General features: G+C 56.7%; 1 protein-coding gene and 2 long non-coding RNA genes across 3 annotated transcripts in view; 1 reads left to right on the plus strand and 2 right to left on the minus strand.

Annotated features, from left to right (window-relative positions):
- The window catches only part of SRRM3 (serine/arginine repetitive matrix 3), a 32,966-nt gene that overhangs the window by 2,330 nt on the left and 9,875 nt on the right, over positions 1 to 20,761 (plus strand). Inside the window, exons 2-10 of the mRNA XM_004268816.4 lie at positions 5,412 to 5,513; positions 13,385 to 13,513; positions 13,609 to 13,689; positions 14,172 to 14,201; positions 14,657 to 14,719; positions 14,849 to 14,884; positions 16,732 to 16,782; positions 17,364 to 17,468; positions 17,817 to 17,994. Coding sequence (XP_004268864.1) covers positions 5,412 to 5,513; positions 13,385 to 13,513; positions 13,609 to 13,689; positions 14,172 to 14,201; positions 14,657 to 14,719; positions 14,849 to 14,884; positions 16,732 to 16,782; positions 17,364 to 17,468; positions 17,817 to 17,994 — 775 coding nt within the window. The remainder of the gene's footprint in view (positions 1 to 5,411; positions 5,514 to 13,384; positions 13,514 to 13,608; positions 13,690 to 14,171; positions 14,202 to 14,656; positions 14,720 to 14,848; positions 14,885 to 16,731; positions 16,783 to 17,363; positions 17,469 to 17,816; positions 17,995 to 20,761) is intronic.
- LOC125961501 (uncharacterized) lies at positions 633 to 17,892 on the minus strand. The gene is made up of 3 exons (XR_007472287.1): positions 17,755 to 17,892; positions 7,427 to 7,631; positions 633 to 6,569 (listed from the first exon to the last, which is right to left on the minus strand). It is a non-coding gene; the product is annotated as an uncharacterized LOC125961501 (long non-coding RNA).
- On the minus strand, positions 9,395 to 13,396 carry LOC125961503 (uncharacterized). Its single transcript, XR_007472291.1, has 2 exons — positions 10,932 to 13,396; positions 9,395 to 10,135 (listed from the first exon to the last, which is right to left on the minus strand). It is a non-coding gene; the product is annotated as an uncharacterized LOC125961503 (long non-coding RNA).

Raw genomic sequence — 20,761 nt, forward strand, 5'->3', positions numbered from 1 at the left:
CAGCCACTCTGGAGCCCAGCAGTCCGGGCTTCCAGCCCTGGCCTGTGACCTTGGGCAAGTCACAGCTACTGGCCTGTTAAATAGGGAGTTGTTCTGGGAATTCCTTGGCCGTCCAATGGTTAGGACTCCACGCTTTCACTGCTGAGGGCCCAGGTTTCCATCCCTGTTTAGGGAACTAAGATCCCGCAAGCCGGGGCGGGGGGTGGGGGTGGGGGGATAAATAAATAAATAAAAATAAGAATAAAAAGTTTAAAAAGGGCTTCCCTGGTGGCGCAGTGGTTGAGAGTCCGCCTGCCGATGCAGGGGACACGGTTTCGTGCCCCGGTCCGGGAAGATCCCACATGCCGCGGAGCGGCTGGGCCCATGAGCCATGGCCGCTGAGCCTGCGCGTCCGGACCCTGTGCCCCGCAACGGGAGAGGCCACAACAGTGAGAGGCCCACGTACCGAAAAAAAAAAAAAAAGTAAAAAAAAAATTTTTTAAAGGTGGGGTAGAGTTGTCCCGAGTGTCCTGTGGACTAAGGGACATGCAGGGCTCCCGCATGCGGAGCCAATCCCCAGAAAGTGCTCCACAAACACTAGAGACCTTTGCTCTGTTATAAAATCCAGCCATTAATATCCATTCCTAGAAACGCTGGGTCATTCGCATTTATTTACCAGCTTCTCAGACATTTGACAAATATTCCCACTAGTCACAGGAACACACATTCTTTGGCCCTGTTAAAAAGAAATCCCTTCCTTAATATTGATGGATGGCGGCTAATTCACTGGTGATTGACGCTGCCTTCGGAGTCATCTTCCTGGGCAGCCTCCACGTGCAGCCGGCAACCACCTTGGGGGTGGGGATAGCGCCCCCAGCCTTTGGGACGTGATGCTCCAGCTCCGGCCCCAGACATCCCCCCACATCCTACCCATGCCCCTTCCTATGAGGACACTCGAGGTGGACAGAGCACAGCTCTGCCCCTAGCTGGGTTTGGAGCTTTGAATCCTCCCTTCTCCCTGTTCTGTTTCCTCATCTGTAAAATGGGAATAGTAAGGCCACCCACCCCCCTCAGAGCTGTGGTGAAGATCAAATTAATGACAGAGGAAGTAATTATCTAGGAAATGCCGGATCTGGGCAAAGACAGGCAGAATGAAACATTTTCAACGCTGGGACCCTCTTTTAAAATGCATTGTCGGGGGCTTCCCTGGTGGCGCAGTGGTTGAGAGTCCGCCTGCCGATGCAGGGGACACGGGTTCGTGCCCCGGTCTGGGAAGATCCCACATGCCGCGGAGTGGCTGGGCCCGTGAGCCATGGCCGCTGAGCCTGCGCGTCCGGAGCCTGTACTCCACAACGGGAGAGGCCACAACAGTGAGAGGCCCGTGTACCGCAAAAAAAAAAAAAAAAAAAAAAAAAAGCATTGTCGGGACTTCCCTGGTGGCGTAGTGGTTAAGTGTCCACCTGCCAATGCAGGGGACACGGGTTCGAGCCCCGGGCCGGGAAGATCCCACATGCCGCGGAGCAACTAAGCCTGTGCGCCACAACTACTGAGCCTGCGCTCTACAGCCTGCGAGCCACAACTACTGAGTCCACGTGCCACAACTACTGAAGCCCACACGCCTAGAGCCTGTGCTCTGCAACAAGAGAAGCCACCGCAATGAGAAGCCACGCACTGCAACTTAGAGTAGCCCCAGCTCGCCGCAACTGGAGAAAGCCCTCGTGCAGCAGTGAAGACCCGACGCAGCCAAATTAAAAAAAAAAAAAGAAATGCATTGTCCCCTCCCCCCACCCCAGCCCCAGAGGGCAACCCAGGAAGTCCCCAAGCAAAAATGAATTTGGCACATCCTTCCCGAAGAGTGAAGCGGCAATGAGGGAGCCAGATCGGCTTGGGAAGCAGTGGAGCCAGTAGGCTGCGGCGCTGAGACAGGCAGCCTTGCCCTGCCTACCCGCTTCCCCTGTCCAAGCCCTTGACTTTTAGCCAGCCAGGCCTCCTGCGTGGCCTTAAGTTGGCAGGTGCTGCCACATCCTCAGGGAGTGGGTGATTTGGATGCCAGCCTCCCTCTCCTCAGCCTTTGCCTCCTGGGAGAGCAGAGGGGACAGGCCCAGGTGATTCCTGACCCGGGACCACGCTGACCTGGGAGGGGTCTAGGGTAGAAAAAGGCAGGGTGCCTGGGACGACTAGACCCTTTGTCCCCACAGCTCTGGGACAAATAATCCTCAATCAGCTGCATTTATGGGCACCTACTACGTGCCAGGCACTGCACAAAGTGCTTTATACGCACTATCTCCCTTAATCCTGTGACGACCTGGAAAGGCAGGTTACTGTCCCGTTTCACAGATGGAGAGGCTCAGGCTAAGAGAAGTAGGCGGACTTGTCCAAGGTCACAGAGCTAGAAAGTGGGGGCGCTGGGATTCGCAAACAGGACGGCCTGGCTCTTCTGCCTCTCCTCGTAGTGCCTGTGGCCTCAGCTGAGAGGTACGAGGGGAGAGGAGACTCCAGGTGGTGGTGACACTTGAGACCACTTCGCCCAATAACCAGATGTCCTCCCTGGGTCCCAGCTTCTCCCAGCAAGAGACCCCGGCACATAGAGGGGTCCTACTGAGTCAGTTCAGTCCAGCAACAGCGGCCCCCCAACAGCAGGTGCTGGCGTTAGTCACCTCGCCTTACACCTGCCGGCTCTGGGATGAGCCCTAAGTCCCTGCACACGTCCTGCTCCGGGTCTTCATGAAATCCTGGGCTTCGCTCCCACCTCCCAGCCTTCACGTGCTCTGTAGATCCCCAGGCATGCGGCTTGGACCCTGGCCTGAAGCCCCTCCCATACAGCGGGGGGTCTGGCCCAGCCTGGCTCTCGGTCCACCTCCTTCCTGACCCTGCCAGGTCCCAGGCCCCCTGCCGATGGCCCAGCCAGCTGGTGTCTCCCTCCCAGGGGTCTCTGAGTTTGGGGCTCGGCAGTGCTGAAGGGCCAGTACTGTTTTTCTCTGTGCTGGTGACAATGACAAGCTGGTCTCCTGAGGAGAAGGTGAGATGGAAGCAGTTCCTCTGAGCCTCCACTGCTCAGAAAAGGACCAAGGATGTGACTCAGGGGATGTTTACAGCAGGAGGGATTCCCTCCTTCAGAGCCCGGTGACCGAGGGCTCTGTCCTGCCCAGCAGGCAAGGCCTAGGGACCTCCAGCTGAATGCTAAACAGGGACCAAGGCGGACACGTACAAGCCAAGGCCCAGGGCTGGTGAAGCTGGGCCAGTGGTGTCCGCACAGCAGGACCTGAGACACACACACTCCTGCGGAAATGGTGGGGGTCGGAAGAGACGGGCTCCTCCCGCTGCCAGGCTGGACTCCATCCTCCCTATGGGGAGGGATAAATTAGGAGATTGGGATTAACATATACACACTACTATATATAAAAGAGATAACCAAGAAGGACCTGCTGCATAGCACAGGGAGCTCTACTCAATATTTTGTAATAACCTATAAGGGAAAAGAAGCTGAAAAAGAATATATATATGTGTATATATAACTGAATCACTTTGCTGTACACCTGAAACACAACATTGTAAATCAACAATAGGTCAATTGAAAAAAAAGGTTAAAATGGTGAAAACAAATCCTCTCTATAGTGGGCCGCAGAGGTGCCCAAACCTATAGAGGGTGACACCCCAGCTGGGGGTCAGGGGACACATGGTTAAGAAGTAGGTGGTGTTCCTCTCCTAACCCCCCTACCGACATATTCAACCGGTTCCGAGTCCCAGCCATTCTCCCTACCAGATGGTATTGCGTCCACTTCTTCCCCTCCATCCTCACGCCCACTCTCTAGCTCTGACCTCAGCACCTCCCCCCTGAACCCCTGCCGTAGCCCAGGGCCGGCCTCCCTCTCCTCCAGCCACACGGCCACCAGAGCCATCTCTCCAAAATGAAAATTCCACCTTCGAACTCTTCAGTCCCCTCCATCACCATCTACTCATTTATCAGACACTTTTGGATGCCACGTGTGGCAGGCAAGGTGCCAGGTGCGAGGACACAACAGCAATTCAGACAGACAAGGTCCCTGCCCTCAGGGAACTCCCAGGCCAGTGCAGGCTGCAGAGGAGTCAACGGATGGTGACTAGCACACGAACCACCTGCCAGGAACCGGGAAGCTCAGTTTGCTATGGAAACACAAACACAAACGTTGACACCTAACCTGGTGGGGCGGGTGGGAATCCATCCTGCTGTAAACATGCCATGAGTCACATCTTTGTGCTTAGCCACGGTTACTCCCCAGAGCAAACCTGGAAGTTAATTTATGAGTCAAAAGCTGTATTCATTTTCCTTTAAGCCTTTTGAAAAGAATTGCCAAATTGCTCTCCAAAAAGGTAGGGTCAATCCCAAATGCTTGCTGAAGGAGAGGAAGGAAGGAGAAAAGAGATGGGGTCCCTGAGAGGGAACAGTGTGGCATTTTCATGGACGGGCTGAGTGGGCCGGGCTGGGCCTGCTGTGCGCACAGAGGGTGGATGGTCAGATGACAAAGAAGACGGGACCTCGGTTCCTATTTGGTCACCATATTTTCTGTCCAGGACGATGACCTGCAGCCCAGGAAGGGGAGAGGGTGGGAGCCTGGGACCCCAAGACTCAACCAGCAGCGTCCACTGGACAGCTGCGTGTGCTGGGCACAGGGCCGGGGGCTGGGTGAGCACAGAACCCCCCACCCCAGGAGCAGCACGGACATCTGTCACAGTGGTGGTGTGAGAGAGATTACAGCCAAGCCCAGGGTGTGGGAACAAGGATGAGGGGTAGATAATTCTGGGCTTTGGTCCCTAGCCTCAGGGAGGGAGGGAGAGCGGAGTAGAGAAGTCGGGAGCTTCCATCCAAGGCCCAGACTCCATCCACCCCCCATCCCAAGCTGGGAAGCAATGGATCTACCCCTGGGATCCTGGGCCAGCCACCTGGCAGCCTAGACCTTACCGAGGCGGGGATGCGCTGAGGATCTCCCCAGGCTACTGTGAGGATCAGAGGTCCCTGAAGCAGGAAAGCAGAAAAGGCCATGTATGTGTCCAGGCCACGGGTCTCACTTTGTCCCCTAAAATGTCTCCAGAGAGTGACTGCAGCCGGGACGTGGGAGGGAGGCCTGCCCTGGGGTGGGGGAGGGCCAGGAGGAAGGGCCCCGTCTCCCCTGGTGGGTCTCCCCACTTCTGGGAGCAACACTTCCTGTAGTTTATGTGTTTGTTTGGCTGGTAGTTTGTTTGTTTAGTTGATTGGTTGGCTGAGTTGGTGCAAAACGGGTAGGCCTTGAGCCTCCCCAGCACTGAGAATCTTGGTGGTGGTGTGACCTTGGACAGGTCTTGCAAGCTGGAAAGTGCCCACGTGACTGAGGGCTGGGGGGATGGGCTGGGGGGCAGGCAGCTGGGGAGGAAACCAAACCCAAGACAGCAGTTCTCATCTTCCCTGTGCCCCACAGGTACTCAGAGGAGGAGACCCGGCAGAAGGTCAGGACTTTCCGGCAGATGCTAATGGAGAAGGAGGGAATGCTCACCAGGGAGGACCGGCCTGGGGGCCACATGTGAGTGCTGCCTGGGTGGGCAGGGCACAGAGAGAGTGCAGGCTCAGGCAGCAGCTGGGGGCCAGAGGGGCCTTTCCCAGGGATCCCTAAGTTGGTCGGGGCTGGAGAGGGGAGAAAGAGGAGAAGGAGGACAGGGCATGGGTCTTGCCCACTGGAAGCTCTGGCCTGGCCCGGGGCACGAGCAGGAGCCGTTGGGCACCTGGGCATCCCCGAGGCCCTCTCCCTGGGCCCTGGGTTCTATCTATCGCCCAGCGGTAGGGGAGGCACCCCAGATCTCAGCTCAGGGAAGGCTGCGTGCGAATCAGGAACTTGAGAAATGTTCTCACCCTCGTGTTGTCAGTGGCGGGTAGGCTAGTCCCTCTGCCCCAACTACTACCACCTATGAAGTGGCCTCCGGAGCAAGCACAGACTCTGGAAAATAAGAACTAACGCACCAATGCCATTGCTGGCTTAGCCAAAGGCTAATCGGGTACAGAGAGCATGGGCTCTGCGGTGGTCACGTCTCTGCAGCTGTCACAGGACAGGAGGAGCACTGAGGTGCTGTGGCCCCCCGGTGGGCTTTGGATCAAACAGGGAAGTTACAGGGAGGCAGACTTTGTCTCAGATTACAGGAGAACCGTCAGCCACTCAAAACCATATGAAATGGAGCAGCTGCCATAGGAGGGCGGGGACTGCAAGTGTCCAGGCACGGCTGGATGACGGCATCTTGCTGGGTCCCTAAGTCCCTGTGCACCTTTACTGGCACAAAAATAAAATGACAGCAGCACCTTCTGAGCGATTTTCCTGTTGCCGTTGTCTTGAGGGCAAACGGCATGCCAGGAGTAGATGGACCTCGACGGGCAGCGGGGAAGCCCTTTCTGCAGAAATTCTGGACTGCTGGGGGATCCCGGGTGGGGGTGTCCCCTCCTAACCCCACTCAACCTCACCTCTGTGGCTTGAGTAGGAACATAAGCAGAGTCAGGGGGACTTCCCTGGTGGTCCACTGGTTAGGACAACGTGCTTCCACTGCAGGGGGCACGGGTTCGATCCCTGGTCAGGGAACTAAGATCCCACGTGCTGCACAGCGCGGCCAAAAAGAAAAAAGAAAAAAAGAAGAAGCAGAGTCACGGCAGCCTCGCGTTTGTAGGGGGCTCGTGGGTGATCTGGGGGAGCCTGGCTCAGCGGGCCTGCTCTCTCCTCCCCGGAGGTGGGAAGAAGTCATACCACCACCACCTCCTTCTCTCCGGCTTCCCAGAACCCACAGCACCCCTCAACAACTGCTGTGCCCACCTCACTGATGCCCGAAGGTCCCCACCACCACCCAGCAGGGCGAGCCCCTCCCTCCCTTCCCTTCTCAAACTTCCCGACAACCAGATTCTCCCGCTGCTGTCCGCACCACCTCCAAACCCACCAGGTCCTGCCTTTCTGACCTGTGTCCCCCCAGGTCCCCCCAGGGCTCCTCTGGAAAATCAGCCACCCTTTCCTCTTCCATCCAGTGTGAGGGCGGGAGGCCTCGTCCGGAATCTACCTTTGCCACCTTCTCTGGGCCCTTCCAGCGATAACCGCCCCTCCAGCCCAAACCTGCCATCCTGCCTGCCCTCTCCTGGGCTCCTTCTTAATCTACTCCCTGTCCTTCCTCAATTCTATCTCCTCCCGCTTCCAGCCCACATGTGTCTCTCCTTTTTCCACCACATTTCTGCAGAGCACGTGGTACACGTTGTCTCCACTTCCTTAAGCCATGGAGGTCTGGCTTCTTGCCCCCATGACTCCGGTGACCTGCTTGGGCCGTGGCTGCCTGAGCCCTCCTTAGCATGGCCCGGGCTCCTCTGCAGGCCTGGCCTCTCTCTGGCGCATGCCACCACTGTACTTCCCCAGTGGAAACCTGCTTTTCCCCCAGGCTTCCAAGATTCAGTTCTTTGTGAGTTTCCTCCTACCCCTCTGATGGCTTCTGCTCCTCCCTCACTTCTGCCCACTTCTCAGATGTTGGCTCCCCCCAAGGATCTGTCATGTCCTCAGGTCTCTCCCCCAGATCTCCCTTCCCTCTTCTTCCTGGGGAATCTCATCCATCCCCCAGCTGGAACGCTGCCCTGGTAGTGGATGACTCCCAAGTCTTTTCCAGAAGTCCTGATCTTCTCTTTCCTGGAATGAATGAATGAATGAATGAATGATGCATTTAAGAACTGGGACACATTAGGAAGGATGTCATGGAGAGGTTGCAGTGTCCATCATCAGAAGGAAAGTCCTTGAAGGTCTGTGCTGTATGCCGAACCCTGTGCTGAGGGGGTGCTATGAGGGGGGCAGGGGTGGGGGGAGGGAAAGACTGCCCCTGCTCCCTGGGTGGAAACACAAACCTCCAACCTGAAACCAGGAATTACTGGCAGCCGTGGACAAGAAGAGACAATGTGGCCACTTGAACAACTTAGTCTCAAGCTCTGTGCGTGTTTGGTGGGGGAAGAGAGACAGGCTAGGGTGGTCGGTCAGGAAGGGTTCCTCGGAAGAGGCAGTGTCAGGAAGATTTGACAGTCAAGGAGGACCCCTGCTCTGGAAGCAGAGGAGAATATAGACTTGGCAGGGTCCTGGGATCCTACTAGAATATTAGAAGACATTGAAGACAAGTTCGTTACCAGTTTTGTTTACTGCTGTATCCCTGGTGCCTAAAACAGTGCGGTTTGCCCGATCTCCCCCAAAGCCTCAGTTTCCTCCTTTACACAGGGAAGGGTTGATACCAGAAGCCTTCTTCTAGCTCACGCAGCCAAAATGGTGTGAAAATAGCATCACTGCAGCAGTGATGGTGGCCTGGATTACTCCCGGGCTGGGAAGAGTTGTCTGTGGTGCTGAACCCAAGGCCAGAGGCAGAGAGGTGACAGAGGGCTAGCAACAGATTGGTCATATGCCTTCCTGTGGACCTGGCATCCGACCAGGTCTTCAGTTCTCAGTTCAGAGTACAGGCTAGTGGAGGGAGAGTGTGTGCTCTGGCATCAGACGCCCCACCTGTCTTAACCTCTAAGTTCAATATTAACCCCCTGAGCTCTGTATCCCAGCTCCACCACACCCCAGCTGTGTGGCTTGGATAGGTCCTTGATTTCTGTGGGCCTTCAGTTCTTTATTTATAAAATGCAGATATTAGTACCATCCTCAAAGGATTGTAGAGGAAATTAATTGAAACAGTGACTGTCAGCGTGAGGGTTAGTGGCTGGCACACAGCAGACGCACATCACCACTGGATGAGTGCCACCACTGTCTTAGGCACCTCGGGCCGCTATAACACAGTACCGTAAACTGGGTGCCTTGATCTACAACAGAAACTTATTTTTCACTGTTCTGGAGGCTGGAAGTCTGCAATCACGGAGTAGTCCCCTCCAGTCTACTCTCCACACTGGACACCAGAACGTCATACTGCGGTGTTCTGGGTGTGACCCCATAGACGGTAGGAGCCCGTGGAAGGCTCTTGAGAGGTGGGATGTGGTCAGACAGGTGTTTAGGGACTTTCTCCTTTGGCAGATGGATCAGATGGCTAAAACCACAGGGAGAACAGTGGGGCAGCTGGCACTCTAATCCGGCAGAGAAGTGATGGAGAGTGTGGTCCCAGAGACACTGAGAGAGGACATGCTTTTGTCTGGAAACCGATTCATGTGGGGAGTCCTAGTTTGCCCCAGAAAACTTCTGTGGGTCCCCACCCTCCAGGCAATCATATTTGGATTCCCTGGCCTGGCGCTCAAGGCTCTCCACACTCTAGACCCACCCTGGCTTCCCACTCCCGGTATCACACAGTAGCCAGCCCGACCTGCTGGCAGCTCGCAGCCACGTCCTGCACGTTCTCACTTCCACACCTTTGCTCATCCTGGGCCCTCAGCCGGAAACACCCTTGTGCACGGGTTCGAATATACCCCATCATTCAAGGCTGCCTCTAAAAACCACTTTATTCCTGGGAGAAAAGTAAAATCTTCTCCTCTTTGGGATATATACAATGTTTTCTTTACTTCTATGTCTGTTATCGGTTCTTTGTTTCACTTTAATAGACAACCTTTAAGAATAATTGTTTTCATCACTATATAATGCACCTCCCATATATGGACATAAGATTATATTGCATCTTGGTTTGCAAGAGCACAGAACCATTAAAGTTTACTCCGGATACTTTAAAAAAAAGAATAATTGTTTTCATAGTTATGTAATATAACAAAATGTTTGGGAGAGAGGGTTTCTGGAAAACAATATTCATATGCTACTTCCTAAAACAATGAGCAAATGCCGGTGTTTTTTTTTTTCCATGTGTCTAATTTTATACATAGTGTGACCTCTCCATGCCTCCTATTTTTGCTATGAGGATATCAGTGATGATACCCACATCAGAGGCTTGTTGAGTATTAAATGACTGAATGAGATAAATATATGTAAAGTGTTCAGAACAGCACGCGGCACCTGCCTTAGATTAGTATCATATGCACCTGTCATATTTTTGCCCTGTGCCATGAGGAGCTACAGGAGAGGCCCTTGTTCCTGCCACCCCTGCCCCTGCCTCCCGGCCCCGGGCAGGCCTGGCACACAGGCTGAGTGAGTGAACGGAGAGGGCAGCCCCTTTGCCTGGAACCCTCCTCCTCTTCTGTCTGGATTCATTCATCTGTCAATTGGCCATCAGGCTCCTGGCAAATGGGAAACAGGACCAGTTAATTAGTGAAACTCTTTTCAGAGGGAAGAGCGTGTGACACGCAGTCTCTTCCCAGGTCGGAGCCCTTCCTGGGAAGCCTGTCCAACAGGTGTGCCCTGCGGTGCTGGGTTCAACCTCGATTTGCCCTTGGTCCCTCTGCAGTGAACTCCAGCTGGGCTTACTTTGGTCAGCTCTGTGGGGTTCCGTTCCTTCTGTCACAGGGGAGGAACACCTCCCCTGCCTATTCCACCGTCGTGGTGAGGAGTAAACTAACTAACAAACGTGAACTTAAGAGCAGGAAATGCTAAACAAATCTAGAATTCAGTGCACACACCCACAACTGTGTCTACAGAGGGAGGGGACAGCTGAGCTAACATCCACAGCAGGGAAGCCCAGCCAGCAGAGTCGAGGGCCATCCTGTTTGCACATGAATTCTCAAAGCCAATTGCACAGGTGAACTTACATTCTTAATCAAAGGTCCCACAAAATAGGACATGTTCCTCTCCCTCTCTGGGCCTCAGTTTTCTCATCTCTGAAGTGGGGGCGTGCAAATTTCTCTAAATCAGGAACTGGTTCTGAGTGGGATTTGAACTGTGGAGGGCCATCTAATCATTAGAGAACATTCTTATTAGTGATATTATCAGCCAGGAAGGTCAGGACAGGAGAACCCAGTGTTCTAGCCCTGGGAGAGCCTGCAAAGTGGACATAAGGGTACCAGCTGCACAAAACCAGCAAGAGAGGCCTCAGCATAGGCCCATTTATACCCCTGGAACTGCCAGGAAAAGTCTTACCAGAAGGTTCTGAAACCTTGTGCATCTCCCTGAGCCTGGATCTCCCCACGCCTGTCTTCCGGTGCTCCCAGCAGACAAGGTCAACCTCCCAGAAAGGACTGGAAAGTGAGAGAAGTCAAATGATAAGGTCCCAGGGAGGGAGGATGGGGCAGACGGCAGGGAGCTCTGTCCCTGGGACAGAGGTAGAAAGGAAAGATGTCTCTAGGGGTGCAGCCAGCAGAACGAGGAGGGCTCAGCGAGGGCCTGCATTCAGTGGCTAACCCACCTTGGGTATTAGGAGGCGAGGAAGGATTCCTGCAGAAGGCAAGACCCAAACTGAGCTGTTTTCGTTTGTAAGTAACCTTCGTCATTTTTGTGTTAGGATAAACGGAAGCTCCCTCCTCCCGCTGGCTCACCCACACGATGTTTGTGGCGCCCTTCAGTTTTGCTAAAGACTGTGTTTTATGTGTCAGGCGTTTGTAGGGCTGAGGGCTGTGTGGGGGCAATGGGCCCTGGGACAGGCCCAGGAGTTGGAGATTTCAGGGATGGGAAGTAGGAGGCCACTGGCTTCAGGAAGAGGAGCACGGGGAAGAGCAGAGAGGTTTGAATGAAGGGATGTGCGGGCTCTGCAGGGTCGGGGGAATGACATGAGCCTCCACCACCCCAGAAGCACCTCCCATCACACCTGTGTGACTTCTAGGCTGCCAGGGCCAGGATAGCGTTTGGGATCCAAATGGCATTCTTGACACGAGCCTCAAGGCCAGCCAACCCTGTCAGGTATGGGTTACATCCTTTTTTTTTCAAATCCAAAACTCAGTCTTCCAAGAGCTGCTTAGTGGGTGCCCTGCTGCAGATTTGTCCCTGAAAATCCTTTCACCTTGTAGCTGTGATCTGCCTTCCTTGCTCTGTTTCTCTTTCACGTGTCAAAACCACTTTTCTCCCTGGAAGAGGAAGTGTTGGTGTGTGAGTGTGTGACAGAGGTCCTCCATCTAGCAATGGTGACCGTGTGTGCATGACCAGGCCTCATGTCAGGAGCTTCACAGAATCTGACTTAATCCTCTCCTCAAAGCTGGGATATTCTTTTCCTCGTTGTATAGATAAGGAGCTGCAGGCTCGGTGAGCGTGGTCACGCCTGAATTCAGACCTGTCTGTGTGAATCCAAAGCTTATGTCACGTCCTTAATGCTCTGCCATCCAAGCCCTGGCCTCCCTCACTCTGGGCAGGAAAAAGACGAGCCCGGTGAAACAGGGCTGAGCCTCCATCTGGGAGGGGCACTGGCTAAGCCAGCACAGAATGAAAAATGGAAGATGGAAGGGGCGCATCACCCTGGAGCTGGGCCTTTGGAGGGTTATTCCCGGGCGTGTTCAGTAAAAAACAAAGTTACACGGCATCTGGGACCTCAGTGAACTGTTCCAACACCGCTGTAACGTAATTAGCGTTCTCATCTTGGAGAAGAGGCTCAGAGAGGGGGCATGACAGGCACTGGGTCACACAGCGACTCAGGGACAGTACGTAATGAGGGCACATCTGCAGCTTCAAAGTTCCTGCTCTTGCCTTAAGCCCAGAGGCCTTTAGGGAAAATCTCCACTCTTCCAAGTGCCCGCAGGGAGCAAACACCTGTGGCAGAAGATGGCTGGGGGCTCCTAAGCCCGTAGCTGGGACAAGATGACGCGGTCCCCGCTGAGTGAAGCGGAGAGCTCGGCAAGACGGATGGGGAGCATCGGGGCGGGCAGGGTGCAGAGGCCTGTGCCGACCGCCACTGGGCAGTGATTGATGACAGCCTGGCAGCGGGAGCAGAGCCGCCAGGCCTCCGGAGGCTGCAGAGAGGAGGGCGAGGAGAGGATATGAATATTTCAGAGATGCAGCAGGGGCTGGAAGGAGGCACTCCGGCAGGGGAGGGGGCTCAGGGACCGTGGGATTAAGGACGGACAGATATCAGAGAGGGGGCAGCTAAGAAAGGGGGAAGGGGCTCTCTGAGAAAGCGGGGCTCAGTGAGGGAAAAGGGGAGCGGGGGAGGGGATGGGGCCTCTGGAATAGGACGCTGGGGTTAAGGCTGCAGGGATCAGTGAAAGGGGCTCAACGAGGGAAGAGGGGGCTCAGTGGGGGGGACTGGGGCGCATTGAATGAGACTGAGGGACAAAGAATCAGTGTCGGGAGGGGCCTCGGCGAGGGGAGGGGCCTCACTAAGGAGGAGGGGTCTCCCAGAGGGTGAGAACTTAGAAGGAGGACGGCTAAGTGAGGGGGGAGGGCTCCGTACTCTTTTCTCTTTTGCAAAATATGGCATCGTTGAGGCTGGGGCCCTGTAAGGGAGGCTCCCGGTCGGGTTCCCCAGGTCCCCGCCTGACCCTCTAAAGGTCGGTGCCGGCGCATTCCGACCTTGCCGCCCGGCCAGGCCCCGGTGCGCCGCGCGGAGAAAGGGGCCGCCGGAAGGCCGGGCCGCGGTGGCGGGTGCTCAGCGTCCCTGTCGCCGGCAGCGTGGCGGAGACCCCACGGCTGATCGAGGGCACCGAGCCGGACCTGGAGTACGCGCCGTTCGACGAGGACGACGGCCCGGTGGACTGCGACTGCCCGGCCGCCTGCTACCGAGGGCACCGGGGGTACAGGTCAGCGCCCGCCGCGGCGGGGGGTGGGGGCAGATGGGACCACCCCTCCCCCCTCACCTCTGCCCCACCCCCACCCCCCGCCCCTTCTCACCCAGGACCAAGCACTGGTCCAGCAGCTCGGCGTCGCCCCCTCCCAAGAAGAAGAAGAAAAAGAAAGGCGGCCACCGGAGAAGCCGGTAAGAGCTGCCACCGGCCAGCGTGGGATGGGAGGAGAACGGTGGGGCCCCCAGGTGCCCATCCCTCGGCTGGCAAGGCGCCAACGCCTCATTGTGGGCCCCGCCCCTCGCTGAACCCCTCTGCCCTTACTGAATCCCTCCCCCTCACTGAGCTGCCCCCCCAAGAGCCCCTCCCCTTCACCAGGCCCCTCGCCCCACTGAGTACCCACCCCCACCAGTGGCACTCACCTGCCCCAGAACTGGGCAGCCCCCCACCACCACCTCGGTCCACCTGCTCTTCATCCCCCAGCACCCTCCCCAGGGGTCCTGCCTCCACCACCAGCTTGAGTGGCCAGGGGAGGAGGGGTTTGGCTGGTGTCAGCTGTGGTTCCCCGTCTCTATGTGCCTCTCCCCGGTGCTAAGTGAGACCCTGGCCAATGTCTGGGGCCCCAGCTAACCCCGCCCAATTGTCTGTCTCCCCTTCTTTCTCCCCCGGCCCTCAGCAAAAAGAGGAGACTAGACTCCGAGTGCAGGTCAGTAATGAAGGCGGGTCAGCGATGGACGGGCTGGGCCTGGAGAGGATGTCTGTGGGTGGGAGAGAGTCCAAGGCCATCCCCCAGAGGCTGGAGACCTGCCACCTCAAGGCCTGGACCCTGGACAGGGCCAACATGCCAGCTTTTCCCCACAGAGGCCAGAAATTCCATCATTGGAGCCTCTAACCTTTGGGTTTGAAACAGTCCTCGCTCACAATGCCCGGGAGGCTGGAAAGTGACGAGGGGACAACACAGGCAGCTCCATCAACTACCCTCAGGGACCTTGTGGACCCTTAGGGCCTCGGTTCATTCTGTACAGTGGCAGCTGGCTTCAAGCCCTGGAATCCCCTTTCCAGCTTGGAGGCCCCAGGCGCCCGGGGTTCCCCAGCCATTTCCACCGCCCCTCATCCCAGGGCCCCAGTTCACTAGACCCCCCACCACCACTGTGTCCGCAGCTGTGGGAGCTCCTCACCCCTGCGCAAGAGGAAGAAGAATGTGAAGAAACACCGCCGAGACAGGTACCCTCGGCCTCCCCTGGGGCCTCCCCTCACCTCCACCTCCCCACCCCCGCCATGACCAATGCTGTGCAGATCCCGTCCTCAGGCCACCCCAGGCATGCTCAGGAGAACCCTTTTATGGCCCTACAGGTCTGATTCTGGGTCCCGGAGGAAGAGACGGCACAGGTGAGTGGCGCCCTTTGGAGGCGGGACAGGAGGATGTGGACAGAGGCCAGTGCCCCCCTGCAGGGACCGAGGAAGCCATGATGGGAGGGGTGTTGCCAGGGTCCTGTCCTGCTCCATCTTCCCACTCCAGGGACTCCTCCCCAGAGCCAGACAGGGGACTGGAGGGTGGGGGGCGGAGGAGGAAGGCCAACTGCAACCCTTGCTTGCCCCATGAGTCAGCCTCACCTTGGGGGCCCCAAGAATTTCCAGACAACACAGTATACTGGTCCAGTGTGCAAGGGGTGCAGCCGTGGAGGTGCCAGTTGGGAAGGCAGAAGCATCAGGACCCCAGGTTTGCAGGGAAAGGGCATGACAGGCAGAAGGACGTTCTTGAGCTAGGAAGGCTCAGTGGATAGGAGACGGAGTGAGCGGGCTATGCCTACAGGTGGAGTTTCTGGGGGACAGGTATCAGCCCCCAACAAGCCTGACTGCCAGGCTATGAAGCCTCCACGCAGGTGGGGCTGGGAGCCAGCAGGGGGCTCTGAGCAGGACAGTGACTTGTTCAGGATGGACTGCAGAGGGGAGAGGAGGTGTAAGGCCGGAACCCAGGCAGAGGTAGGGGTGTGGAAAGTAGTAGAAAACTCGCCATGGAGGAAAGGACGATGTGGGGCAGTCACATCCCCACTGTTGACGTTGGAGCCAGACCCCCTCCCAGCAGCCCTGGGGAGGGGCAGAGTCCCTGGTCCCATTCCAGCAGTGAGAATTTGCCCACGGCCACTTGCAAGGTGGGGGAGGAGCCTAAACAAACACCTCCTCCTGTCCCTCCAATTTCCCGTCTCTCCCCCTTGTAGCCCTCTCCGGTCCTTCAGGGTCAGTGTGGGCCCCTACTGCCCCCCAGTGGTCACCAACCGCTTGCACAGATCCTCTGTCCCGCTCCCATCAGTCCTGGGAAAGACCTAGAGGTGAGCTAGGGCCAGACCAGCTCCAGAGGGGGAGACTGAGGCCCAAAGCAGGCAGCATGAGTTCTAGAACCCAAACCTCTGGACTCCTGGGCCTGCCCCCGACCCAACTCTGCTCTTGTGTGAAACACATTCTGGTGTTTCTTAGCATCACCTCATTTTTTGGTCAGAAGGAGGCATCTGTTCAGCACTAGAGGGATTGAGCAGGAATCTGGTGGCATCAGGGAGGGTGAGGCTGAGAGACCTACAGGGGTGAGACCTTAGAAGCCTGATCAGAAACTTCTCAGTCCATTTGTCAAAGGCAGAAGGAGCTGGGCTGTGGGGCTCGCCCCAGAGAGCTGGATGAGGTGAGCAGGAAGGTCATCATGTCCAAGGGAAAGCATTTCTTTCCTGAACCCCTGGTGAGCTGGCCCAAGGCTGGGCCACAGTCTGAGGGGACAGAGAGGCAGGAGGCCTGGACCCTACCCTAGAGAGCCCCATCCGAGGGAACCTGGGGCACAGGGGACGCAAATGAGGTGTGGAGGGGCCACCCCCACCATGGCAACTCATCAGAGGGGCCTATCCCAAGACCAATGCCAGAGGAAAGGGCAGGTCACCCCTCCTTCTGGGGCCAGAGCCACATCGCCTATGGCACTGCCAGAGGGAACAGCAGTTGGGGCCCAGGCAGGAGGCGATCCAGGCCAGGACTTAGAGGAGAAGGAGGGAATAAGGCCTGGCAGAGTAAAAGGGGCAAAAGCAGTGGGGTGGGGTGGGCAAGCCCATGCCAGCCAGGGAGTCTCGGTTACAAGAGAGGAACACATCTCAGATCCACACCTGGACACAGCCAGCTCCGGAGCTCGAAGGCCCTGCCCTCCCCCGGCCAGCTCAGGGCTCAGGCTGTGCTGTCACAGTAGCCTCTGCTTTCTGTAGATCGCGAAGCCCCAAGAGCAAAAGAAAAGAAAAGAACAAAGAAAGGAAGAGGTGAGTACCCTCCACCCGTCTCCAGCCCCTCAGCCCGCTCCCCTTCTCCCCCCCACCCCCCCACCCCCCCGCAACCAGAAAACCTGGCCTTCTAGAGTCACAGAATCAGGCCCTCGAAGATAGCTCATGTCCCCGCTGCCCAGAAGGAAAAATTCAGACCCAGAGAGGAAGCCAAGAGCCCCCATGAGTCGGTGGCAGAGCTGGAACCCAGACCTGTGGCCTCCCAGGCCAGGGTCCTTTCAAGTTCAGTCCTTGTGACTCCCCTGCATCCCAGTCACAAGAACACCAACTGAGGGGCGAGTGGGGTCTTGGGGGGCTGGGACTGTCTACAGAAAAGGATGCCTTTTTCCTAATTCTGACAAATGACCACATGGACTAACTCTGTGCCCAGCATGGACAGGGTTTGTGTTATTTTTGTATGAAGCTATTTTCGTAAGAGACTATTTTGGGGGGCTGGGGGGGAGACTATGGGGGCAGCAGCGGCGGGCAGGGAGGTCAGCAGAGGCTTCCATCAGGGCTTCACAGGGATCCCCCCTGGGGAGGTGGGGCAGAACTTGAGTACAGCCTGATTTCTCTCCCAGGCCACATGCAGAGTCCCCAGGCCGGAGGTCGCATCGCCACAGCAGCGGCAGCTCCCACAGTCCCTCACTGTCCTCCCATTACAGTGATTCCAGATCACCTAGCAGGTAGGCCCCGGGCCACTGGGCACGCTCAGGTGTGGTTGAGCTCCCTTTCCGCTGGAGGGAGGGGACCTGCAGTTTAAACACTCCCCCATCCCCAGGGCTGGGGAGCGGGGCTGACAGACAACAGCTCAGCAGCGGGTAGAAATTTACCAGGGCTGAGCTGCTGCCCATGCCCAAGGGCGCCCCAGACCCTGAATGGAAACCGAGGCAGTGTGAGGGCTGGGGCCTTGCTCTCTCCATGCCAGGGTTTCCCGGCGCAGTGGGGGGACGGGGGTGGGGGTAGGGCTACCTTTCGAGCCTGGCACCGGCCGCTTGCACACGGGGCGTCCCAAGCCGGCTCCCCCCATGTAGGCTGAGTCCCAAGCACCGAGACGACGGGCGGAAGACGGGCAGCCAGCGGTCCAGCGGGAGCCGGTCTCCTTCCCCGTCCGGCGGCAGCGGATGGGGGTCACCCCAGCAGAACGGCGGCAGCAGGCAGCGGAGCGGAGCTCACGGGGGCCGCCCCGGCTCGGCGCACAGCTCGCTCGATGTACGTACGCTTGGCTTTGCAGAGGGTTCCCGCGCCGCGCGGGCTGCGCCGAGCTGGGTCGGGGCGGAGCTGGGTCGGGCCGGGTCGCCGCGGGGCAGGGGCCAGTGAGTGCGTCACGGGGGCGGGGCCGGCCGCTCCCCCCTCCCAGGCGCCGCCCCTCCCCGCACCCGAGCGGCCAGGAATGCTGGTGTCAGGGTGAGGGGCTCCTGCACCCTTGACCTTGGCAAACTGAAGGCCAGAGAAGGTTGACCACAGGGGCGCTCAGCCTGTTGGGTAAAGAGCTGGAAAGGAAACAAGGCCTCCTGCCTCCCTTCCGCCAGGCATATTGGGGTGGGAGGGAGCATGGACATTGGTAGGAGTAGCAATCGGGAACAGGATTCAAGAGTCAGGACCTCCCTGGGGCATCACTTGGGCCCTGAGCCTCCCTCTCCCCACAAAGTCCTTTACCCCCATGGAAAGCCCGCCCTCCCTCAAAACCCTCATAACCCCTCTCCCAGATCCCTCCCCCATCTCAGTCCCCTTGCTGCCACAGAGCTGCATTTCTAAAGTCTGTCCCTTCCCGGGCACTGCCCACACTTGGACAGGTGTCTCAAACCTGTGGGCTCCACTTCCCATGGCCCATCCTTCCTAAGGCATCTCCCAGCATACTCACTGCTCCCTCAGAGATACTGTCCCCACACACCCCCACCCCCCAGGAGGCGAATAAACTCCTGGAGACCCACAGGCAGGTGTGGTGACCTTAGGAGCTGGCGGAGCCTTTCCCAGGTAGATGAGCTGGGCCAGGGTGGGAGGCTCTCCCAGGTCCTGGAGGTGGGGGCGGGGGAGGCCCACATCCCCTTTTGTCAGTCTTAGAGTCTAGGGTAGAGTCCTCTCAGGGAGAGGGGACTACAGTGCTGGCAGGGGCACTGGATGGGCAAGTGGGCACAGGGGAATGGGGGTGGGCAGGCCTGCAGGTTCCCCCCCCCAGATCTCCAGGCTGCCCCAGGAGCCTCAGCAGGAAGGGGGGAGTCTGCCCCTCCCCAGACCTCAGGTCTCAGCAGCAAACATGTACGTGTTGGTCAGTTTCATTTTGATTTCTGGCTGTTTCCTTTCACTCCCTTTCTTTTCTCAAACACCCTTACTCTCAAGGCCTCAGGGAGGAAAGTCAAGGGCAGCTGACAAAAAGCTCTGAGTCTCAAGATCAATTTTTGTTTAACGACATTACCTGTCTTGAGACTGCCCCACCTGGACAGGGTGCCAGGCACCTGAGCTCCAAGGGACCTCGTTGGGCCACATGGGGAGGATCCCTCCCATATCCCTGGACCTGTCTTAGGAGTGGGAGAGGGCTCACAGAGGTAGCTGAGGGCGGCCCAGACAGGGACTGGTGCCACACGCCACAGAGATGATGCCCAATCTGGGCAAACCTAGAAGACATCGCCCCCGACCCCAACCCCATGGGCACAGAGCTGGAAGAGCACAGTACCCCAAACACCTTCTCGTGGGAACTTCACATCCTCTGAGAGGCACAGAAATGCAGGTTCTCTCGATCAGGGCCGTCCCGCAGGAGAGAGCAGCCAGGGAAGGCGGCCTAGCTTCTGGCCTCAGGGAGGAAGCCTCGGCAGCCATCTTGTCTCCCTCCCCAAAAATGGGACCAAATTTGGCATCGCCCTGGGAGTTTTCTAGAAGACAGCACTTTGTTACTCTTCTCACAAAACATGCTCCCCAAATCCTCTCCCTACCCTTTGGGCCCTACGAGATCTGGGACTTCAGAACATCCCAGGCCTCTCACCCTCACCTGATCCCCTCTTGGCCTGCAGATCCTTTCTGAGGAGCAACATGAGACTTGTTCTCATTCCAGGGAGGTGAGATAGGGGCTGGGGTCACAGACTTGGCCATTAACCAAAAATGTCTTTGGGAAAAAGTACTGGAGGGTGGGGTGGTATTCTTGGATGCTACCATTAAAAAAAGAAAGAGAGAGAAACAAATGGGAAAAGAAAAAGCTCACCGTTTTTTAACCCCGTCTATGTTTTTGTTTGTTTTTTTTTAGCCTCCCATTTGAAACGTGGTAATATTGTGATTCCATTTCTTGTTTAGCCGGAAGGGAAGAGGGTGGGGAAGTTTATGTAACTTTTCCTGTTATTTTGTTTCTGTTTGTATTTCCCTTTTTTTTCTTTCTTTTCTTTTCTTTCTTTTTTCCCTTTTGTAACGTACAGAAATGCAAAGTATCTCTGTTTTTTGTTTTTTCTATCTTCTATGTTGTTCTAGAATTTTGCTTTTGTGCGTGTTACTGTGGGAACTTCTCCTCCTAATGCAGAGATGGTTTTTGAATCTCAAGTGAACATTAGTCATATACATGTCTCCCTATATTTTTTTTCCTTTGTAATCAGAATTTAAAAGGGAAGATAACTTTAAAAACACGACTCCCACACCAAGAGCTCCTGCCAAATCTTCGGCAGCAGCCAGCCCTCTCCTCAACACCGGGGCATGAGCTGGGACTGCTTCAGCTTTTAAATTAACAAAAGTGGTACAGATGGTGCTTCTGTGTCTCAGTCTATAAGGAACCTTGGAGAGAAGCTGGGAGACCCAGGGAAGGGGAGAGACTTGTCCCAGGTCACCCAGGTTGCTTCCCAGAGCCCTGAGCTTCCTCAGTTCCATCTAGAATAAGATGGCTGCTCAGGCCCTTCCTGCCAGGCCTCAGATCCTTGGGAGGCCCCAGAGGAGGGAGCTGAAGGCACCTGATAGAGTTTAACTCAGGTGAGGGCTTCAAAGCCAGATATTCCCGGGCAAG

The sequence above is a fragment of the Orcinus orca genome, chromosome 16 (assembly GCF_937001465.1).
Source record: "Orcinus orca chromosome 16, mOrcOrc1.1, whole genome shotgun sequence".
Lineage (NCBI taxonomy): Eukaryota > Metazoa > Chordata > Mammalia > Artiodactyla > Delphinidae > Orcinus > Orcinus orca.